Source organism: Dama dama, chromosome 22, assembly GCF_033118175.1.
Source record: "Dama dama isolate Ldn47 chromosome 22, ASM3311817v1, whole genome shotgun sequence".
NCBI classification, from domain to species: domain Eukaryota; kingdom Metazoa; phylum Chordata; class Mammalia; order Artiodactyla; family Cervidae; genus Dama; species Dama dama.
The window spans coordinates 54,012,595-54,035,157 of NC_083702.1; the positions used below are offsets into that span (position 1 = coordinate 54,012,595).

Here is a 22,563-nt window from a genome sequence, read left to right on the forward strand (position 1 = left end):
ACTCTGCTGAGAAACTTTGTTCTAAAGCCAGAATATTACACAACATAACCAGCGTGAAGACAAGTAGTGGGAAACCTTCTCTTTCATTTACCTGTGTTCCTCTGAAGTAAAACAACCCCCAGGTGCACACCGTATATTTCACGGATTCTTTCATCTACCCATGCATCCATCTAAAACTTTTGAGACCCTCCTACAATCTGCTAGGCATCCTCTCAGGCAGGTGAGAAGCAAAGTGAACCTCTGCATGTAAATCAGACTTTACTCCAGAAGGATTTAAAAACAAACACCGGCTTGTGTAAGAAACTTCAAGATGAACAGCACACAGCAAGGGTTTAAACGCAGAGTGGGGAGACGTCAGCTTTCATCTGTCCTTTTCTCTTAAGAAAACATCCTAGGTCCTGATCTTGGGGTTAACAAGAAATCCTGCTCAGTTCCTATTTCCCATGGAGGATTTAACTAGGATTTCAAGGCTGGGCTGTGAGCTTCATGTCTTCTTCAATAACCCTTTTAAATGTTCACATAGCGGGGCTTGTTTGGCATCAGTCTAACCTGTGGGGACCTAGGGTTTGGCTGAGTTACAGGCTTATGGCATTTCTTCCCTTGCATTACACATTATACATTTTGATGCGGAGCATCTATTCTTTGATTTTTCTTTTCTCCTTCACCCTCCAGAAATCCAAGACTTTAACTGATTTTCTGTTGCTGAAATGTGCCCCCGCCTTGCACTCTCTGCAACTTGACAATGCTATTTGGTTTATATTTTTCCCAAAATCAGCAACCTAGTTTTTTTTTTTGTTTTTTTTTTTTTAGCAACCTAGTTTTTAAAAAAACTCAGTCACCCCTTTTCTTTCCTTCAGGTAAGTCATTTTTATGGAGGCTGTAGCTATAGCTGAAACAGGAAGTGCCAGGAATTCCTGAAGTCCGGCTGAAAGAGAGGCCAGGCTCACCTGATTTATCCTCCTTTTAAGAGGCTGTCTTGGCCTGGTTGTTTATAGCCTCTGGCACGGTTTTCTCTCCTACCACTGACCCTGCCCTCTGGCCATGATTTCTTGTCACATCAAAAGCTTCAGAGCCAATTCTTTGTCACTTTTGCAATTCTTCAAAGGCTCCATTACTTAGCTAACCCCTTCCTCCCCCAACCACACAAGTACAAAGTGACCAATCACTGCTCAGAGACTGATCGATATGAGTCCAGAAGCCGGCTGCTAGGTTATGTCGCTTTTTCTGGGGCAACGTGGTGAGTTGCTGAAGAAAGGGGAGTTGAGAGGTGAACTGAGATTTTTTTTCCTTTTTTTAACTCAACAACCCCTCGTTTCAACAGGGCAAGGAATAGACCAGCTTCCCTATGGGCTGGCTCAAGGCAGATGAGCCTGCAGAGGGCTCTGAGCACTGGGCTTTGGCGGAGCCACGAGACAAAAGGAGCCTGGGTCTCTGAATCACCATGCAAAGGTGGCGCACCCAACACACACGAGCATTCTACTGTGTTGAGCTGCTGAGACGTGGAAATTGTTACAGCAGCCTGCTTACCCTAAAAGGGATGTGGACACACAACAGGACTGCTGGGGGAGACGGGCCCTAGGCTGTTCCGTCCAAGGGCCAAGGAATCAGAGGCGTGCAGGAGGGGATCTACCATGGCTGCATGAACTTAGTAAGACAAGGCTTTCGCAGGCAACACTCACTGATGGATCCTTTGCTGGCTGAAAGGGGCAGTGTAGCAGTCATTCTCCTCCAGGTCTGGCAGTGTCTCCTTGTCCAGCCTCATTGGCTTCTTAGGTAACCATCTCCGAAACCTGCTTATTTGTTTATCGATCCTGTGGTACATGAAAGGCAAGACCAAAGGGTACAGCATATCAGCATTGCCCCAAAACACAGGAGGGAGGTCTCCACAGAGCCGTAATTATGACCCACACACTCGACATGCTCACTGCACTCAGGAAACCCCCACTCGACACACAGAAGGAAGCAAGCCGAGACCCAGTGCTCTGATTGCCCATGACATCACTGCCATGAGTCACATGTCTACCCACACGCCAGTGGATGGCCAAGGAGTCAGAATGCGGTCGGAAGGCTCCGGAAAGGAAGCGGACAGTCCCTGAAGCAAAGCAGCCAAGACCTTAAGTTCTTCCATCCTGCAGATTCTAGAAACTCAGTGTGTGCCTGGACAATCTCCCCATCCAAGGTCAGGGAAGAGCTGAAGCTCTAGCTGGCTTCGGGGGCGGGGCAGAGACAGCACATCCAGCATGGACTGTGCGCAGAGAGCTCAATGCCACCATTTGCTTTCTGGCCCTCGTGCCTTCCCCGGACAGCCTCTCAGCAGATGACATGCTTTGTTTTTGTTTTTTTAACTTTCATGTATCTTCTCAAGCTGACCCCATGGTTCTCACGGTGCTGGGGTGTCAGGACACACGTGTGTCACTCTGGCCCGAGTACACAGTGATGCCAAGCCAAAAAACCCCAACACTGACCCCAAAGCAGTTTTCAAGCCATGATTTGCCCCCCTGGTGGCCTCCCCATCCCCTCTGACTTCTGATGAAAACATCTGGCCTCCACGTGACCCGATTCTCACCCACTCACAGCCAACTACTAGAAAGGCAAACACCACAACAGACTTTGAAATGATTATGCCACCTCAGGTACCTACACCACTGGAAATTTTTTTTCCCTAAGAGCACACACCAATAGCATCTCTGTGAGGCAGACTGCAGAGGGACCGTTCTCATTTACACATCATAAAAGAGACCCATGGTGGGGTAATTATCCAGCCCAAGTTACCCAGACAGTGAATAAAGTCAGAACCAAAATGCAGATTCTAGACTTTTGATTTTAAAGATCATGCCCATCACAGTAGTTGATAACGGGAATCTTCACTTAAGGGCTATGGAAGAGACACATTTCTCTGGGGATGAAAAACCTTTAAATGCCTTCTAAGTCTATTAACTGAAAACATATGAAATCTGGGCATCTTTTATTTTTCTCCCCAATTAAAATGATTCACATGGCAATTTCTCCTTTACAGTGGCACTCCCAGATAAATGGATTATTTTTTATATAACAAATCAACTCCAAAATGAAAAGTAACAGTAAACTCCTCTTTTACTACCTTTTATCTTCAGCATTGTTCCAGCCTCACCACAACTCCCTTCTCTGCTTGGTGGTGACTGTCCTTTTTCCAGAGCCTCTGAAAGTTCAAACTGGAAATAATCCTCCAGCTTCTTGAAGACCCTCATCTCCAAGAGGACCTGTCCCCATCACATATACACATACAGAAATAAAGATCCTACCCTGGGTCACATAGCCATAAAATAATAGATTGGAATGGCCCAAAGACCCAAGAAAGCGGGAAAAGTCTACATCTACTTCACCCCTAAGGCTCACCTTCTTTCCTCACCATCTTTTTAGTAACAGTGAAAGTGTTAGTCACTCAGTCGTGTGTGACTCAATGCGACCCCATGGACTGTAGCCCGTCAGACTCCTCTGTCCATGGAATTCTCTAAGCAAGAATACTGGAGTGGGCAGCCATTCCCCTCCCCAGGGGATCTTCCTGACCCAAGGAAGCCCCATTATCTTTTTAAAGACACTTAAATATAGTGAGATGTAAGCCTCACAGAGGCGATATGACACAGCGGTTGAGAACATGAGCTCTGAGCCTGGAGTGCCTAGATTCAAACCTTGGCTCTGTAAATATTAGCAGTGTGACCCTGGGTAAGTTATTTAACTTTGCCGTGCCTCAATTTCCTCATCTGTAAAATGGGCATGATAATGATGCGCAACTCACAGGACTGTGATGATTAAATGATCAAAATGTACATAAAACCTCCAGAATGGTGTCAGTGCACAGTAAACATGGCTATTATTACTACGTTTTCTTTTTTCTGCAAAGGCAAGAATTTGAGCAACCAGCCTGCCTCTTAACAGTTTTGTCCTTCAACTTTTCAATTCGAAGTTAATTAAGCATCATGAGCATCTATCACTTGCCCAAGTTCAATGATTTAGCCGTTAAATGCAATTTCCTGCAGGCTTCCGCAGGGAAGCCCACCAGGCTTCCCTGCGGCTCTTGGCTTTATTTCATCTGATTGCCTCGAAAGTTGTTCATGAAAGACGACCCTGGTCCAGAGGTTTTCCATAATAGAGCTTTCACCTCCCACACGTCTCCAGTCTGCAGCACTAATCGGATTACACTTTGCGAAATCCGCATTCTCATGGAATCTGGGCTCTGAGTGCAATGACTACGAATTTAACCCAGATGGGTACAGCTCTCAGTGTGGAGAAAAACAAAGCTGTAAAAATTCAGGGAATGAAATGGCAGCTTTCCGCAACACACTTGGGGCACCACTATTTAAGTGAAATGTGGAGATGGAGGGAGAGATGACCAGGGTATGAAAGTGAAAAATGAGGAGGGGGAAGGAGGAGGTGAGGGTGGACTGCTTGGCGTGGTGGAAAGGAGCTGGGATTTGCCCTCGGGATGCCGAAATCCTGGCTCTGCTGCTTATCAGCTGTGTGACCTTCCACAAAATCACTCACCTTTCTGAGCCTTATTTTTCCAGAGTTTTTAAATGGGATCATCACCATCATCATCATCTCAGTGACCTCACAGAGTTGCTAGGAGGCTTATAAAAGAGGATGTGCATGAAATGCTTTGGAGAAACTGCCAAGCAGAGAGCAGGGTTATTAATAACTCTTTGAGGACCACAGAGGTTAATGTAAAGTGATGGAAAGGAGAGGTAGTGGGCTTTTGAAACACTATGGTAGAGGAAAGGCATTCAAAAGATAGCTTAAAAATAACCCCTGAGGGTGCATAGCAGCCTTCATCAGGCAGCCTGAGCAGAAGCAGGAAGGGAAAGCATGGACTGCTCTGGTCCCATCACACACGCCAGGCCAGGCTGTGTGCTCACAACGAGAGAACAGAATGCTCAAGAGTGATCAGCAGTCTGCAGCCTCCTCTGCTGGGCAGAATGGCCCCCAGTGATGCCGGCACCCTAATCCTGGAGCCTGTGAATATGAGTGTGACACAGCAGAGGGAGTCTGCAGATGTAAGCTGGGCTTTAAATTATGGACAGCATACGGGATTACTCAGGTGGGCACATCTAACTAAGCCCTTTAAAAGCAGAGAACTTTCTCTGGCTGGAGACAGGAAAGATGAGGCCCAAGGGAGGTCAGAGAGATTCACGGTGTGAGAAGGACTCAACTGGCCAGAGCTGGCTTTGGAGGTGAAGGGGGCCAGGAGCCAGGGGGGTGCCAGGAAGCCTCCAGAAGCTGAGCAAGACCTTTGGTTAACAGCCAAGAAATGGAGACCCTGGTTCAACAACAGCATGGAGCTGAGCTGTTCCAGCAGCCTGGATAGGCCTGGAAGCCAATTCTTCCCTGGATCTTCGAAGAAGAGCTGGCTGGCTGACACATTGATCTCAGCCTGTGAGACCCCGAGCAGAGGAACCAGATGAAACCTCCCCCCACCCAGACTTGTGACTCACAGAACTGAGATAATAAATCTGTCTGGCAATGTGTCATAAAAGCAATGGGAGACTACCACACCTCTCCAAACAGCCTCGATCCCATCTTCCCCAGACCGCGCCTGGCCAGGTTCCCATGGGCTGAGACTGAGGCTCCACACTCGGTCCCCACCTCCCAGCTAAGTGGCTCTGGGAACAAGAGTTTGTCCCTCTGTGGCTGCATGACTAATGTCCATTCTTCCACAGACCCACTCCTGTCCCCAAACTGTGCCACTCAGACATCGGTGAGGATCCCCTTCCATCTTGCCAAGGAAAGACACACAGTGCAAAAGCCACCAGGCTGGAAAGCCTGAGAGTTAAGCTAGAGGCCTGGGACAAACCTTTTATCCTCTCAGGGCCTTAGTATCCTCGTCTTTAAAATGATCACTCAGATGTTCTCCAATATATGTGGCTGGTGACTTCAGAGGTCATATCTTGGCTATACCATTTCAAACAAGCCTTGAGTTAATAAAGAGCTTTCCTTTTCACAAAGCATAATGGATAAATTTTTGTACAGAATGATGACTCTGGAGTCAGCGAGAAATGGATTAACATTCTCACTGCTCAGCTTAAAAGTGGTGAGTGCCGTGCTGGGCAAGGGACTAAGACTCTCTGAGCTAACACAGCCATTACAGAGGGAACTGGTAAGGATAATGCGTAAGTGTTTCCACAATGCCTTGGGTGGACAAAATGCTCAATTAAGCGGTGGTTTCTAGGATGAAGAAAATGATGATGACAATGAACTTTTGTTGACCAAGTTCTCAAAAGACATTCAAGAGCCATGATCTTCCCTTATCTATTGAGGTCTGTGCTCCCATGTCTCACAAACATCCCTGAATAAGCGATCCTGAAATTTACTTAGAGCTGAAAAGTCAAGAAACCAACTGACCAGAAAGCATCTCATTTGTCTCTTCAGTAGAGGAGTAGGGCTTACTTAATAAAGTCTGCTCTGACAGGAGAAAGAGAAAATGCTGGTTTAACGACGGAGCATTGACTTTGGTTGCATACACTGTCACTTTGGTTCATCTCTGCCATTTACTGAGCAAAAGCCCCCTTGCAGACTACACAGGCGAGTCAATAAAGACGGACCATCCGCCTGAGTATTTGTGGCCTTGACTTGTCAAGTTAGCATCTAGACCAAAAGGTGAGTCACTCTCTTAAGCAAGTTGTTCTGATGGTAGATTGGGGGTCCTCCCCCAAGGACCAGGTCATGACAGGTGAGGTTCTGGGTAGCTGGAAAGAGCTGGCAGGGGAGTACAAGCACAAACTATGAGGCACATATGCTCCAGAGCCCACGGGCTGCAACTACTGCGCCCACACACACGACTACTGAAGCCTGGGCACCTAGAGCCCGTGTTCCACAATGAGAGAGGCCACCGCCGTGAGCACGCTGCTCACGCCAACTCGAGAAAACCCGTCTGCAGCAATGAAGATCCAGTGCAGCCACACGTTAATTAACTAAAAACAAACTAGCCCACCTTTGCTGGGCTGTGCCGTGGGAAGGTCCTGGTTAAAATACCTTGACCTCAGCTTCCTCAATGGTGAAGGGGAGACTGTGGTGATTACAGAAAAGGCCACATGCAGAGAACTTCACCCCTAACCGATAAACCTGTCTGCAGGCCTTTATAAATTACTGGATGTACACAGAGTCCCAACCTGGATATGGAGGGTGCACCCTGAAGAATCAGAAAACAAGGGGCTTTTTCTCGAGCCACTAACAACCCAGGAGGGAGTTTGTACTAAAGACAACTCAATTAGGCTGAATTAAATGAAACAGATGACTTCAGAGACACCTGCTTTTCCCCAGATCAGAATACTATAATAATAGCATCAGGTTTCAAACAGTTAGATTACATTTTCACAGATAATATGCCCAGAGAGCACAACAGATGAGCTTTTTAAAAATGTAATGGAGGCACCGTTCACAGGCCTACATTGCAGGAAATGAAGCCCTCCTGGATGGATAACAGACAATAGAGGCTTGCCTTTCTTTTTCCTCTTCTTAGAGCCAAGTGCCCCATATTAGCAGTCTCTCCTCAGATAGGAGTTAGGGATTTTGAGAAACTAATGCCATTCTTTTAGGTCACAAGGCTGCTAATTGGGGCAGAGCTTAAGTATCTTCTAGAAGAGTCCAAAGGTTTTGGAACATTTACGAATATTAATTTTTTAAGATGAGGATGGAAATATCCAAGCCATTCTGTCATGTTGCCTGTATACTCATCTGATAAGATTGTGAAGGCAGTGAGTATAACACGGCAGGGACACGTGTCCACTCTGCCATGCATCGCAAAGGAGAACGTCAGTCAGGATGTGTATGGGGGCGTGGAGGAAAAAGAATGAGTAGTGATGAGACTTCAGCTACCAGTCACCCACAGTCATCAGATTTATTACTTCGTAAGCGTATCTTTTACAGGCTATATTCATACTATTTGGTGAAAGTAAAAATAAAACAAGGCAGAAGAACAGTGATAAATTTCCTTTCTTGACTAGATAGGTAATGCGCAATATCCCTAAGTCTGCTCAAAGGTAAGTGTCAAAGCATCCTTTAATAGACCAAGTATGTGCATAAAAAGAGCACTTACTCCAAAAATACACATCTGGATTATATGCGTGTGCTTCATGGTGTCAGGTGACTTTTCACAAAGATATTTGTGAAATGATGCTTTATTTTTCTGCCTGCTCAGAAACTTCACAATTTTTAATTCTTGTCCCTTATTCTGAAAGGAGGTAGGTTTGTTTCCAGGGTGCTCTTGTGGATTAATGAAGTAAAATATCATTTGGAAGAATGAAACTAAAAGCTAAATTAAGTATCCATATTTAGGATGGCATGAGGATCTCAGAATATTGAAGTCAATGTCTTACTACTGGTGTATGACTAGGATAACAAGTTACAGACATGCCCTGCAATTTGGAATGTCATCTCTGGCTAGAGACACCTATTCTTCATCATTTAAATCAGCCAGTCCTGAGATGAAGAGTTAAAGTAGATACAAAATTTTCTGACAAACTGCATTAAAAAATTTGCACAGACTTCAGTAAGTAATACCACCACGCTGATATCCTAAATTTAATACTGTGTGGTCAGCAGTAAAGCTTATCTCAAGAGGTCATTCTGAATCAACATGTCATACAACCAGAATTGGGCTTTTTTTCCCTTTATTTTGACCCAGAGCCTGCGGGTGCCTTTTAAGGACTCGATTCTTCTATGGTTGTCAAGTATGCGTTTAAGTAGCATCAACTCTTCCAGGCCAAAAATCAGTGTTTAGTAAGCTGTTCTTCCAGTTCAAGAAACAGGATTTCCCAAGCTCTTATTCACTCACAACCTCCCTTCTACATACAGAGAACATGTGATGGGTGACACGGTCACAGTCCCCTCTGCTTTCCTCCTCTTGCTCCTGTTCTGAGCCCCATCCGCTTTCTCCTTTCTCATCGCAAGCCTTAACAAGGTGGCAGTAGCCCTCACTTTCTGATTCATCAGGACCCCCTCCGTTCTCCACCATCTCCACTTTGCTTTCTGTTACTCTCCTCTCTGCAATCACTGTTCTCAAAATGTACTAGTTCCAGACCAGCAACATCGGCATCACTGGGGATCTTTACAGAAGTGTAAATGATTGAACCTCATGTCTGGGGATGGACCAGCAATCTGAGTATGAAAGAGCCCTGCAAGTGATCCTGACACATGTGAAAGTTTGAGAACCACCATTCCGTGAAGACTGCTAGCACGGTGGTTACCAAGGTGACCAAAAATCAACTCTCATCTCTCATCGTTCATCGCTGAAGAAAACCCCTTCTTATGGGAAATCGTACGCGGTACCTTTGATACTGTCCTCCCCAGTTCCCCTTCTACTTCTTGAATTGTTCCTTTTCATTCTTCCCCACCTCTTCCTGTCTCCTTAAAGCAGATTTTTTCCAAGCAGTTGCTACTGACCCTCTTTCTTCACTCCATACATCAGTCCCTGGGAAATTCCACCCACTTCCCTGGCTCAGGTCACGATGGCTGGCCTGAGCCAAGGGAGCTTCACCACTACGATTGCATTCTCTGGCTTTACCTTTAGCTTCAGCTGCTTTGCCATCAGTTGCAAAAGCCTCAAAGACCAACTGTGACACCAATTACCTCAAAGACCTACTGTGAGTCATAATACAGAACTGTCAGATAAAAAATCAACACCTGTCTCACCACATCTGTATCTCCCTGAATTTCCACTCTTCTTCTGCCTCCCAATCCCTTAATACAGAAACCTCTTTCTCTCCACCATTTCTTGTTTTCCAAATACCTACTAAGTCCTTTTGCCTATACTTTCCTCCAGTCTTTCTCATATACTTTGCTGTTTTACTTGGTAGATTATTTTTTGGCTCTGCAGGGAGTGGGAGCACAATCTGAGTGTTTAAGAGTGAAAGTCAAGGAGACAGAGATGATGACTTGTTTCAAGGAAGCGCTTTCTAAATCAGGTGTTCACAGATGGGTTCAGGAGCTCCCTGTCTCTAGACATGTTTAAACACAGTCTGGCTGATGATATAACAGAGGTTCAACAGCCAGCGAATGGCTGGACTTGATGACATTTGATATCCCATGCAACACTGAGATTATATGGGTCATTTAATCACCATTTTCTTTCAAGCCCTCATTGCTCACCGCTTCCCCGCAGTGCGAACAATGTTTCAGCCCCCGGTCTATGTCTGATGCTTTACAAAGTCCTGGTTTTACTGTGCTTCTCTTTGTGGCCTTATTTTCCCTCTGCAAATCCTCACACATGTATATGAAGATTCGCTCATTCATTTGCCCTACCTACTATAAGCGAGGCAGTGGAAATACAGAATTGGATGCCTTCATATACCTTCCAGGTGGAGCGCCTACATCATAGACTACAGCACAGACCCAGCAATCTGAGTTTTAATAAGCCCTCCAGGTGACTCTGCTGCTGGCTAAAGTCTGAGAACTACTGAAATAGGCTAAAGTGTGCATGAAGTTTTTGTAGAAGGTCATTATGTGACAAGGGACTCGTCTCTGCTTGGTGAATCCAAATGCCATGGCAACTGTCTGATGAAAGAATTGCTAATAAGGATGTTTCTCAGGAAAATTTTTGGAAAGCACACCTTAGTTTCTTTAAATGCCCATTTTCATGTCTTATTTTGTCAAGCACACATGTACTTGATAAAACCCACTTAACTATATCAACTATTCTTCTATTTATCCTTCTGTGCTAAACAGAAGCAGAGTGAACTTGAGTGCTAAATCTCACAGAACTGAACTCTAAAGATTTTCAGACAAAGGTAATGGTTTCCAAGTTGTTTAACTATCAGCTCAGCTTAGGAAGCATGGTTACATAAGAACAACTAAAAGTCTGAAATTAGATTGCCAATGATCACCATGGAATCAAATCAAAGGACATACTGAAATCTCCCCTTCATCCCCAACTTCTCAAAAACCAAGGAGAAACAAGCTTAGAAAGGCAACATAGTACAGTAAAGGCAGTCCTCATCCAGTAGGATTTGGGGGGAGGAGGGGTTAAAAAAAGAGGGTAGGAGGGCTTCTGAGTGAGGTAATATATCTGCATACTTTATTAACAAAATATTATTAACATAGGAGGACACTACCCATGGTAGGATCAGAAGCCACCTGAGAGGGTTACTGTCTGCACTTGGGATTTCAAGTTATATATAGTGGAGGCAGTAATTTGCATGGGGAGAAAAAGTAACATTCAGACCAAAGATGCTTTCTAAACAGTGGAGCTTTCTGGGAATTTATATAATAGAATGGGGAACCCTCACCTCTCAAACCCAGCCTCAACAGACCTGCAGATAAATTCTGCCTCCCAAGTGTGGAGAAATCACAGTAAAGACTCTAAGAGGAAAATTTCCATCTTTGCTTACTGCTCCCCAACCTAGACTAACTTGAAATAGCTATTTTTGGTGCAGCAACCAGCTCTCCAGGGACAAAGGCCCTTCCTCCCCAGCTTGTCTTCCTTGTCATTGTTGGAGCACACAGGACAAGAGCTAAAACAAACACCATCCCGACAGAGCATGCTACTAACCTGCTCATGAACTTGTACCGGCGGGGCAGGTAATAGATTTTTCTCCTGGAAGAACAGCAAAAATGAAGCCAGTCGAGAAGAAAACCCATCGTCAGTTACAGTTTGAACTAGCAAGGAAGGAAAGGAGATTGAAGATAGAAGCCTGTAAGAGGTGAAGAAGAAAAAACTAAAAAGAGATTAACAGTGAGAAATGTAGTGGGAACGCAGGGCATGCATTTTTGACTCATGAAATCGTATGAAATAGTTCCTGTTGATATTGCTTCCTCTCCTTGTTACCATCATTTTTTACACTTGCTCTTTGCCTATAGAACCTGTGTAGAGCAATAATTTGGAGCAATTGGTATTTGTATGAATTCGGCTGAGGTCAGCTTTTTTTTTTTTTTCAGGATACAGACATAGATTGCCAGCCTGCTCACAACATACATAATTTAACAGGCACACTATTATATTAACAAATATTCCTACAGCACTTTAAGTTTAGAGAATGCTTCTGTCATCTGATATAGGCAAAGGTAATATAAATTATATATGTTTTTACAACCAGTATGGGAAGGACACTAACAAATAAGTATCAACAGCCTGCTGCAAATAATCACACTAGCACATATTGTCTAACCCCTGGCCCTCGTATATTGGTAATTAAAGAGGTAAACCAAGGTCCCGGAAAAAATCTTTTTAAAAATCAGACTTATTAAGGGTCTGTTGTACTTCTATGTACCTGCATATAAAAAGTATTACAAATGCAAATTCTGAGTATAGTGTGAACGGAGAACACATGCATTAGATATTTTAAAAAATGCAACCTCTCTTTCCATGGTTTGGACTTCAACCAGTGGGTACAAATGAATGAATAGTTTGCATGGATTCGGAACTAAGATATTAGAGAAAATGGGAAGTTTATACACCAAAACTTATTGTGCATATCTGTGAAAACTTAAACACATATCCCATGTTATAAAGAGGCAGATTATAGAGACAATAGAAAAATCAGTGGCTGCCAGAGGTCTGGGCTGGGGGGAGAAGGGATAGAGTAAGGGGATTTCGAGGGCCGTGAAACTATTCTGCATGATACCATAATAGGGGATACACGGCACTATGAATTGTCAAAACCCACAGAACTGTACAAGACAAGAAGTGAACCCTAAACTTTGGACCACTAAAACAAACGCCATCATGACAGAGCATGCTACTAACCTGCTGATAGTAACAACGTGCCAATACTTGTCTATCAGTTGTAACAAATAAACCACACTAATGCAAGTATCAATAGTAAGGAAGTTGTAAGCCCAGCGAGAGGAGGTCCATGGGCACACTCTGTACTATCTATTCAATTTTCTGTAAGTCAAAAGCTGCTCTAGAAACTGTCTATTTAAAAAACCTATATCCTTGGACATACAGATATTTAGCAAGAGCAGGTTTTAGTGACCATTTCCCACAAGAAATCTATTCCTCAACTTCCTTTTAAATATCATAGAAACAAAAATCCAAGGAGACTAAACCTGGGATTCAGAAGTACAGTCTATAGAAAATAATAAAGGTAAGATTCTTGGAGGCATTTCAATGTCCAAACTGATGTTTGAACACTTTGTTGAACTGGTATGTCAGGACAATTCCTCTTTTGGAAATACACACTAGATAAAAAGGTAATGTAAATTTTAAATGCACCAAGTTGTATCAAGTGAAGCTATGCTTAGGTAAAATCACATCAATATTAATAAGGCCAACTCATGGCCACTCGTTAACAGTATTTCCTCCTAAAATGTTGTCCTGCAGGAATTCTTATCATGTAAAATGATTATTCACAGTTGTTATGGCTTTCATTTTATTGCCTGGATTGCATTCTTTGAATGCTGCATAAGAGAAGCATTCATGTTGCTTGCAGGTGGCACTTTTCTGCTATTATGTAATGAGCACACAGAGGTGTTATCTATGATACAGCCAGGCCCTTCAGAGATGAAATGCTTCCAGGTACTCAGGGAACTTGCTATGCATCATATCAAGTTTTCATAATCTTCTTGAGTTTTTTGCTTGAGAAGTGTGTTCTGGCAGAAGATTTTATGAGATTGCTACTGGGGAAGGGGCTGGAGGGCAGGGGCGTGTCAGTTTCCATAGGTTTTACTACCTTACTATTATCAAAGGTAGACTTTTTAAGCTCTGTTGGCTTTAAGCTGCTGGCCTGATCTATGACTCTATCTAAGCATAGATTTATTTTCCCTTTGGTCCTTATGTATGACATAGCATTAATTCACATTGATAAATTACTGATTGTGCAAACAACTGTTGATGGAAACAAAATTGGTATTCCTTCTCTCTCATTGATTACATATATTACATAATTTACATACATATGTATATATACATACATAAAATTTAAAAAATCCTTGGGTTCCAAGATTTTCTTTGTAACATTTTAATACAAAAATAAGTGAAAAATTTAGAATTACTTTACTCTCAATTCCTTTGAAAATTCTTCTTTAAGGAAAATACATGATAGAAATCTCAGCCTCTATTTTGAATTTGTATTAGGACACAAAGACTAATAAACAAAGAAAATAAGATGCACCAGGGAGATATATTACAGGCTTATGAATAGAAATTGCCCTTCCCTAAATGTGTTCCTAGCATCTCTTCGTTTCTAAGAATGTAGATGGTTCTTTGTCTCAATAACTTTCCACAGCTCATTAACAGCTATACTTTAAAATTGGCCATTTGCCTAATATCTGCCCTCTGACTGGGTCGTAATGTCAAATGGTGAACCAAAAGTAGAAAGTATTTAATTCTTTTGTCCCTTGAGAACTGTCCTTGGTACTAAGCCCCTCCACCTCCTTTAAGAGATTCTATTATTTCTACATATCTTGGCATTCATAATTTAAGATTTAATACTTAATTTCATTTCTATCTACCAAACAATCACTTTTTCTTAATCTATAGGGAATATAAGAATATTCACTCTGAGATGGAGGAAAATTAATCCTTTAAAATAACTAAGAAATTCACACAAAATATTTCATATTCCCCTAGGAATAAATATCAATGGTTGTGGTTTGCACAGTATTTATGACTTGACTCTTAAAATGCAAAAATAGTTATTTTTAAAAATAAGGTCACATTTTCCTGAAATTTCTTGAACTTGCTGCAATGGAAGTAGACTTTAATTTTTTTCTGGAAGGGACCAGTCAGTAAGGACTTGTACCGCTGATCCTGACATCTGGCCATTCAAAGAAGCAGGGTTTTTAAAAAATGACACTTTGGAAATGAAAATGCCACTTGGGAAATATTTCTTTCTCAACAGTCTATCCTTCTAAGGACTGCATTAGCCAGGCATTTTCACAAAAAGTCATGAAGTCACTATTAGCCATGAAGTTACTTATTGCATTTCCTAAACATTTAAAGGACTTTTTCCTCTAACAGTGTTCCAGTCTGCATTTCGGTTTTATTTGTTTTGATAGAGGAGTGCACTTGCAGCAGAGAGAGTGGGGGAGAAATACTTTTACACCTACCTGAAAGGCATTCTTACATTCATTTGTTCTGCGTATCTTCCAAGCACTTCCCATGGGGCATGCAACTTCACAAAGATAATGTCACTATTTATCAGAGAGGACTGAAACAGAAAAAAGACACTAAATTGAAAAGTATATCCACGTCTCATATGGTTTCAATTGAACTGGAACTTAGAACACATGAACTTGTACACAGTTTAAGATCGGAGGTCATTTTTCAGCAATAAGCTGGGTCCTACTGTGTGCACATATGCATTCAGTCAATACGTCACTGTGTGTCAGGCTCTGGAGAACCAGCAGGGAAGAAAAGAGATACGGATGGCCTTAACATTCTGCAAATACACACATACAGAAGAAGACAGGCCAAAACAAGTTAACAAGAGACAGAGATTCAGAGTTGAGTGTTCTGAAGACAACAGAGTCTTGGGAGAAAAAGTTGGAGTGGGATACCCATTTCCTTGGACAAAGGGCCAAAAAAAATGTCCTCTCTGAGGAGTGGACTTGTGGGTTGAGATATAAAGAAAGAGCCAGGTGGGTAAAAAGCTGAATGTTCTGGGTGTAGAGCCCCTAGGCTGGGAAACAGCTTAGTATGTCCTATAGTGGAGGGGCAAGGAGGAGGGTGGAGGGGCTAGGGTGGATTAATCACAAAGACTTTCATGAGAAGAGGCTGGAAAGGTGAGCAGGAGCCAGTATGCAGTGCTTCACAGGCCACAACAACACAGTTAAACTTTATGCTAGGAACACGGGGAAGTCACTTTGATTTAGGTGTTCAAAGACCACTGTGGCTGCTGCATGGAAGCTAAAGAATAAGGGAGAGGCACAGTGAAACGGAGAGAGCGATGCTCTCAATCATTCAGGCAAAAGCAATAGTTTGTGGTGGTGGGGATAAAGGGAACTCAGAGATGCGTCTTAAATCTGGCCAGCATCAGCAAGGCTTTTCCAAAGGACCGTGCTCTTTGGCCCCAAACCTTTGCCTTCTTTGGGGCTTTTTATCAAAACAGAACTTAGGGCCGTAAAACTAGGACTTCACACTCCGTTAACTACCCAACAGGTTTTGGTCTGTGCCTCTGGCGGCAGGGACACCCGTTATTAGATTTCCTTTGGAAGTCATTTCCCAGGGTGAAGGCTGAGTTGTGGAAGGATGTGGAAGAAAGATGAGAAACAGTTAAGCCAGAGCAGTTTAAATGAGCCAAATGGCCAATTATTTATCCTTATCTGTTTCACACAGGGTCATCCTGAACTGCATACCATTTAAGTGTTTACAGTTTAAGAAAATCAAATTAAAATTTCATAGTTGAAGATGTATTAGGGCTTTGTGGCTGAACTCTCCTTATAACAGAATCAATATTTTTATACACCTGACAAAAAAACCTCAACTTCATGCTTTAGCAGGGGTACATCTGCACTGTAGGCAATTGTTTTTACATTGCAGTTGAAAGGCAACTGTAATTCGTTTTTGTATTTTCATTCAGGGTCATCTTGCTGGGCTTATAAATATTGTATTTAAGGCCTAAGAACACCTCAAGATATTATGGAAAAGCAAACTGGTATCAAGAACAACATTCTCAGAAACTTTGTTAATGCTGACTTTCCCATGGGGAGGAGGGCCAGGATCCAGGTGCACAATGGTGCAGGGGAACCCCTGATACTGGTTAGGAAAAAAAAAATCAAATTTTCTGGCAGTTCAGGCTGAAATAAGGTTTTACGTAGGACAAGCAGACACCTATCTCTAAGCCCCCTGAGAACAAGGAAAGCTTCTGTTATTCATGGTTGAATCCTTTGGCCCCAGAACAGTTCCTGCAATAGAGGGAGCATTCAACCAATATTTGCTTGGTGGTGGTTTAGCTGCTGTCGTATCTGACTCTCTGCGATCCCATGGACTGTAGCCCACCAGGCTCCTCTGTCCCTGGGATTCTCCAGGCAAGAGTACTGGAGTGGGTTGCCATTTCCTTCTCCAGGGATCTCCCCAACCCAGGGATTGAACCTGGGTCTCCTGCATTGCAGGCAGATTCTTTACCAACTGAGCCACTTCACCAGCGAAGCCCTGGTGAAATGTGAACAGTTAGTCCTGGCCCAGGTCAAAACTGGGAGCCCCATGAAGCAGGAAGTGATGAAGATGAGGTGGCTCTTGGAGCCCACGCAGCTGTTGGTTGCAAATGAGGTACTCGCCCAGGGGACACACACACCAGCAACCACTTAAATGCCGTGTCTCTTCACAAACTCCTTGCTGTTTAGTGGCCTACGGCTTCCCTACACCGAGCGCGCACAGCCGTGTAGCCAGGTAGAGAGGGAATGAGCTCATGGGTGGCAGTGTCTGTGTGAGGACGTGTAGAAACACAGCTCGCACACACTCTCTGAAATAGTCTCAGAGATAATCAGTTGAACCTCCGTGTGCTTTGGAAAAGAATGCCGCTTGTTCTTCCACATATAATAGTTTTCCAAGTTAGAAAGCAGAAGACATACTATATTTCCTAAAAATGGGCCTTTTTGTTTATATTAAGTTACACTTCAGTATCTGAAGTGGTCCTAGTGGTCCAGTGGCTCTGCACTCTCAACACAGGGGGCCCAGGTTCGACCCCTGGTCAGGCAAGCAGAGCCCACAGGCTGCAACTAAAGATCATGCATGCCACATGCATGCACATCATGCACATGCACTAAGACCCGGCACAGCCAAATACAATTTTAAAAAAGAAAAAAGAAAGATACGCTTTAGAGTCTGGGAAGGTTTTGCAGCTTCCTCACTTGGGAGGTTTCATGGTGATGTTAGGAATTCTTTAAATTAACCTAGTTTTCTGACAAGGTCCTTACTACCTCTCTCGTTTCTCATGAGAGGAAAAGTAAAATCGTGCAAAATAAAGAGGACAAAATGGCCATGGGACTGATTCACAGAATCAACCAAACCTTGATTTTAGAGCATGAAATTTTAGAATATACTCTCTTCACAGAATTACTGTGATTGCTAGTTTTACAGAAAATATACAATCTATCTCAAGAATAATCACTTTGTAGACCTCCCATGAATATATGAACACACTGGGGAGGATACAATATTATATCCCACTCAGGGCATGTTCTAAGTGCCATACTTCTGTGTGTGAAAAGGCCAAGTTCATTATCTGAACACATACTGAGTCAACTAAAATTCTAATGTGGGATTTCAACCATTTTCTGCATAAATGAGCAACTGCTTTGAGTCACTCAGTATGAAAAAAAAAATCATACTGAGTCACTCAGTATGATTATTATTTCAATTATAACAATGATTATAAAGCCTGTTATATTTATTTTATATCATCACTTTATTATATTTAGTGCTGTATAATTTTAGAAGCACTTTTACACATTACCTCATTTTATTCTCAAACTTGTAAGAGAGGTTTTAATTTCTTAAAAAAGGAAAGAGACTAAGTAATTCACCCACAGCTAAACTGAGAGTCAGTCCCCACCCACATCCCTTGACTTTGTCCATTTTAACTGATAAACTCTGAGGCTTAAATAAATCCATGGCTTTGACATGCATCGAAGACACACAATCTCTGAATTCTTTATCAGTTTACACAAACAAAGAGGGGAAATTAAGCTATACTTAAGATTATTTTGATAATCTTGAGAAAAATGTTAACTGAATTCCCTTGAATGATGATGGGTGTCTATTCATGTGTTATGTGTGCGGAGGGTCTGCATGAGTGCATGCCTGCGTCTATGTGTGTATGGGGCTTATTATTTTCTGTTTTTAAGGAGAAACTGAACTTCAGCTCAGAAAAATAAATGTGAAACATGACTGCTAATTATACGGCTCATATATCACTCTTTTTCTCGAGTACTGAATGATTATACTACTGGGTCTAAATAGGTTTTCCTTCTTATTAAGTATTCCTTTCCACATAAATCCAAGTGTGCAAGTACCAAAATGAAGAGAAATGAAAATGATTTTTTGAAACAGAGTTGTTTCATTCATATACTACAATAAAAACCCCTTAGGTTAGAACCTTGGGGAGAAGAAAAATGACCATTTAGAGGAGTTTGGAAAATCTCTTTAGAAAAATGACTGGAGAAATTTAAAAAGTACTATGGAAAACATCTGGAATAGAAAAAGGTAAGATCCACAGAAGACTTTCCTTCTTTCTTGTTCATTTAACAAGAACACATTGAACATGATCTATGTATAGATGCCGGGAATGCAAAGATATATAAATTTTGGTCCTTGTCTTGAAGGTTAGATAAGGTAACCATAAGGAAAAAAATAAATAGCATGCCATTATCTAACCCAAGCAATCCACCTTTAAAAAATGCGTAAATGTATACACATCTCTTCATCTCATGACCCCCAAAACAATGGCTGAAAAGAGGACGCTGATGGAGAAAAGGTTTAGGAGTGGGGACATGGAGGTAAGTCACAAACTTACTTTAGGACATATTAAGTTCTTAACACCCATGAAAAGACATCTTGTGGGTGGATAAATGAGTCCAGACCAAACTGCGTCTGGAGCCTGGGGGAGCAGTCTGAGTCAGAGATACAAAATAAATATGGCCAGGAGAGAGACAATGTTTAAATCCATGGGATTGGATAAGGTCAATTCGGAAGAGAGTATAGGGACGGAGCCACGTGGATAGCTGCAGCACAGAGGTTAGACAGGAATGCAGACTCTGAGGCTCAACCGCACATATTCACATATCTACCTCTTACCAGCTCTGTGACGCTGGCCAAGCTACTGAATCTCTCCGTGCCTCAGTCTATTCAACTGTAAAATGGGAAATGATAGCAACAGCTATCAGTTGAGTTGTATTAAATGGCATAAAATAGGTGAGGTACTCCTAGTACCTCCGAAAACATGTTAGCATTATCTCCAAGAAGGGCCATAGCACACTGGTGGTGGGGGAAGAACACAGCTGCTGGTTACCTAGTGACAAGCTGTGACGGCGACAAATAAGAAACCACTACCTGAAAAGGATTTTCCAGTCTTTGACTACAAGTCTAAACCAGAAGAAATTCTGAAAGTCAAGTTCCCAATGCCCATCTCCTTTCCCTCCACAGTCCCTACATATTCCTCCAAGGACATCCATTCATTCATTCACCAGACATTCACTGAGTGACTACTACATACCAGGAATCAAGATTGTCAGGAGAAATATCAATAACCTCAGATATGCAGATGACACCACCCTTACGGCAGAAAGTGAAGAGGAACTAAAGAGCCTCTTGATGAAAGTGAAAGAGGAGAGTGAAAAAGCTAGCTTAAAATTCAGCATTCAGAAAACTGAGATCTTGGCATCCGGGCCCATCACTTCATGGCAAATAGCTAGGGAAACAATGGAAACAGTGAGAGACTTTATTTTTGGGGGCTCCAAAATCACTGCAGATGGTGACTGCTGCCGTGAAATTAAAAGACACTTGTTCCTTGGAAGAAAACCTATGACCAAACTAGACAGCATGTTAAAAAGCAGAGATCTTTACCAACAAAGGTCTGTCTAGTCAAAGCTATGGTTTTTTCCAGTAGTCATGTATGGGTGTGAGAGCTGGACTATAAAGAAAGCTGAGTGCTGAAGAATTGATGTTTTTGAATTGTGGTGTTGGAGAAGACTCTTGAGAGTCCCTTGGACTGCAAGGACATCCAACCAGTCCATTAGGAAATATTCATTGAAAGGACTGATTCTGAAGCTGAAACTCCAATACTTTGGCCACCTGATGCGAAGAGCTCACTCATTGGAAAAGACCCTGATGCTGGGAAAGGTGGAAGGCAGGAGGATAAGGGGACAACAGAGGATGAGATGGTTGGAAGGCATCACTGACTCAATGGACATGAGTCTGAGTAAACTCCAGGAGTTGGTGATGGACAGGGAGGCCTGGTGTGCTTCAGTCCATGGGGTCGCAAAGAGTTGGACATGACTGAGCGACTGAACTGAACTGGCATATCAGGTTCTCTGCCAGGTGGTTAGATATATTACAGTCTTCCAAATTTACAGTCTATAGACAGACATTAAACAACAAATAAGCATATGAGTTAAAATTATGAAAAGTTGTAAAAAAAAAAAAAGATAAGAATATAGTGCTGTGGGCCAGAAGAAGTGGGATACTTGCTTTAGTGGCTTTAGATCAGCCGTTTGATCCCTGCAGGTGTAACATCCAACCTCAGATTCGAAAGGTGAGAAGGATGCCAACAATGAGAGAAGCCAAGTGAGAAGCATTCCAAGCAGAGAGAACAGCAAGTATGAAGACCCAGAGATCAGAGACAACACAGGGAACCAAAGCCTCCAGTGACCAGACACCGGAAAGTGTGATCACAGGGCTGAAGAGGAGAGTGGGGACAGACCCTGCCAGGCAAGGTTCAATGCTGTTAGGAGTCTGGATTGTATTCTCTAAGGTCAAGGCAAAGTCACCAATGGGTTAAAGGCAGAGAGGTGATGGCATCACTTGTTTCAGAAAATACACCTTGGAGACTTCCTTGGTGGTCCAATGGCTAAGATTCTGGATTCTTATGCAGGGAACCCAGGTTCGATCCCTGGTTTAGGGAATTAGATGCCACAACTAAAGAGTTTGCCAGCTGCAACTAAAGATCCTGCATGTCACAACTACAGAACCCACATGTTTCAACAGAGACTGAAGATCCTGAGTGCCACAACTAAAACCCAGGGCAGCCAAATAAATAAATATTAAAAAAAAAATAAAGTACAATCTGAGTAACCGGTGGGGAATTCCTAGAGGGAGCACAGGACTGAAAAGTTCCCTGGGAAAGTTACTCCAGCAGGTCAGGTGAGACAAGACGGTGGCTGGAACCAGAATGTGGGTGGACATGACTACAGGAGAGAAATGGGCAGACTGGAGACTTACCTGGAGGTAAATTTGGGATTGATCCAGTGAGAGTGAGAAAAAATCCAGTGTTCTAGAATCCTGTGCAGGGTGCTTTGCCCAGGAAACGGGGATGGTTAGTACCACGCACTGATGCAGAGGACAGTCAGGGAGAAGGAGGTTGCTGACTTTGGGATATGCGTACCTGGGTGACAGTCACACAGAAGGTTGCAGCAGGCAAATGGATACAGGAGTCTGGCTCTCAGAGGGTGGGACTTACTGAGAATCGCAGACGTGTAGCTGATACTTAAAAGCACAGAACTTGATGAGATCACCGAAGGAAAGAGTGGAGGAAGGTGGGAAGGACCAAGTCTCAGGGCACACTAACACGTAAGAGGTTTGGAAGAGGAGAAAGCGACCATCAAAGAGGACTGAGAAGCAGCCATCAGGGGAGGATGTGGGAAACAGAGAGGGACAGAGCAGAAGCCAGGAGAAATGGGTTTCTAGAAGGGTGAAGATGAGCGGCATCGGATAAGCCAGGGGGAGCTGAGGTCACCCTTCCTGCGGGTGCTGGGCCGCTGTGTGGCGGAGACCTTGTTCAGCAGTGGCCCCGGTCCCGGCCCAGCTGCTGCAGCCGCTTCCCCTTCACCTGCTCACCCTGCCCGCGGCCAGGTCCTGATTCTAATGCAGAGCTGAGGGGGGTCTCTGCTCTCACGGTGCCCAGCTTGCTCCTTGAAGGAAAGCCGGGAACATCCATG

The 22,563-nt window shown here is 43.2% G+C and overlaps 1 protein-coding gene across 1 annotated transcript in view; it reads right to left on the minus strand.

The window, feature by feature from the left end:
- ANO4 (anoctamin 4) overlaps positions 1–22,563 on the minus strand; it is a 418,375-nt gene that overhangs the window by 125,131 nt on the left and 270,681 nt on the right. The window contains exons 8-10 of the mRNA XM_061124170.1: positions 15,019–15,119; positions 11,519–11,563; positions 1,680–1,811 (exon numbers count right to left, since the gene is read on the minus strand). Coding sequence (XP_060980153.1) covers positions 1,680–1,811; positions 11,519–11,563; positions 15,019–15,119 — 278 coding nt within the window. The remainder of the gene's footprint in view (positions 1–1,679; positions 1,812–11,518; positions 11,564–15,018; positions 15,120–22,563) is intronic.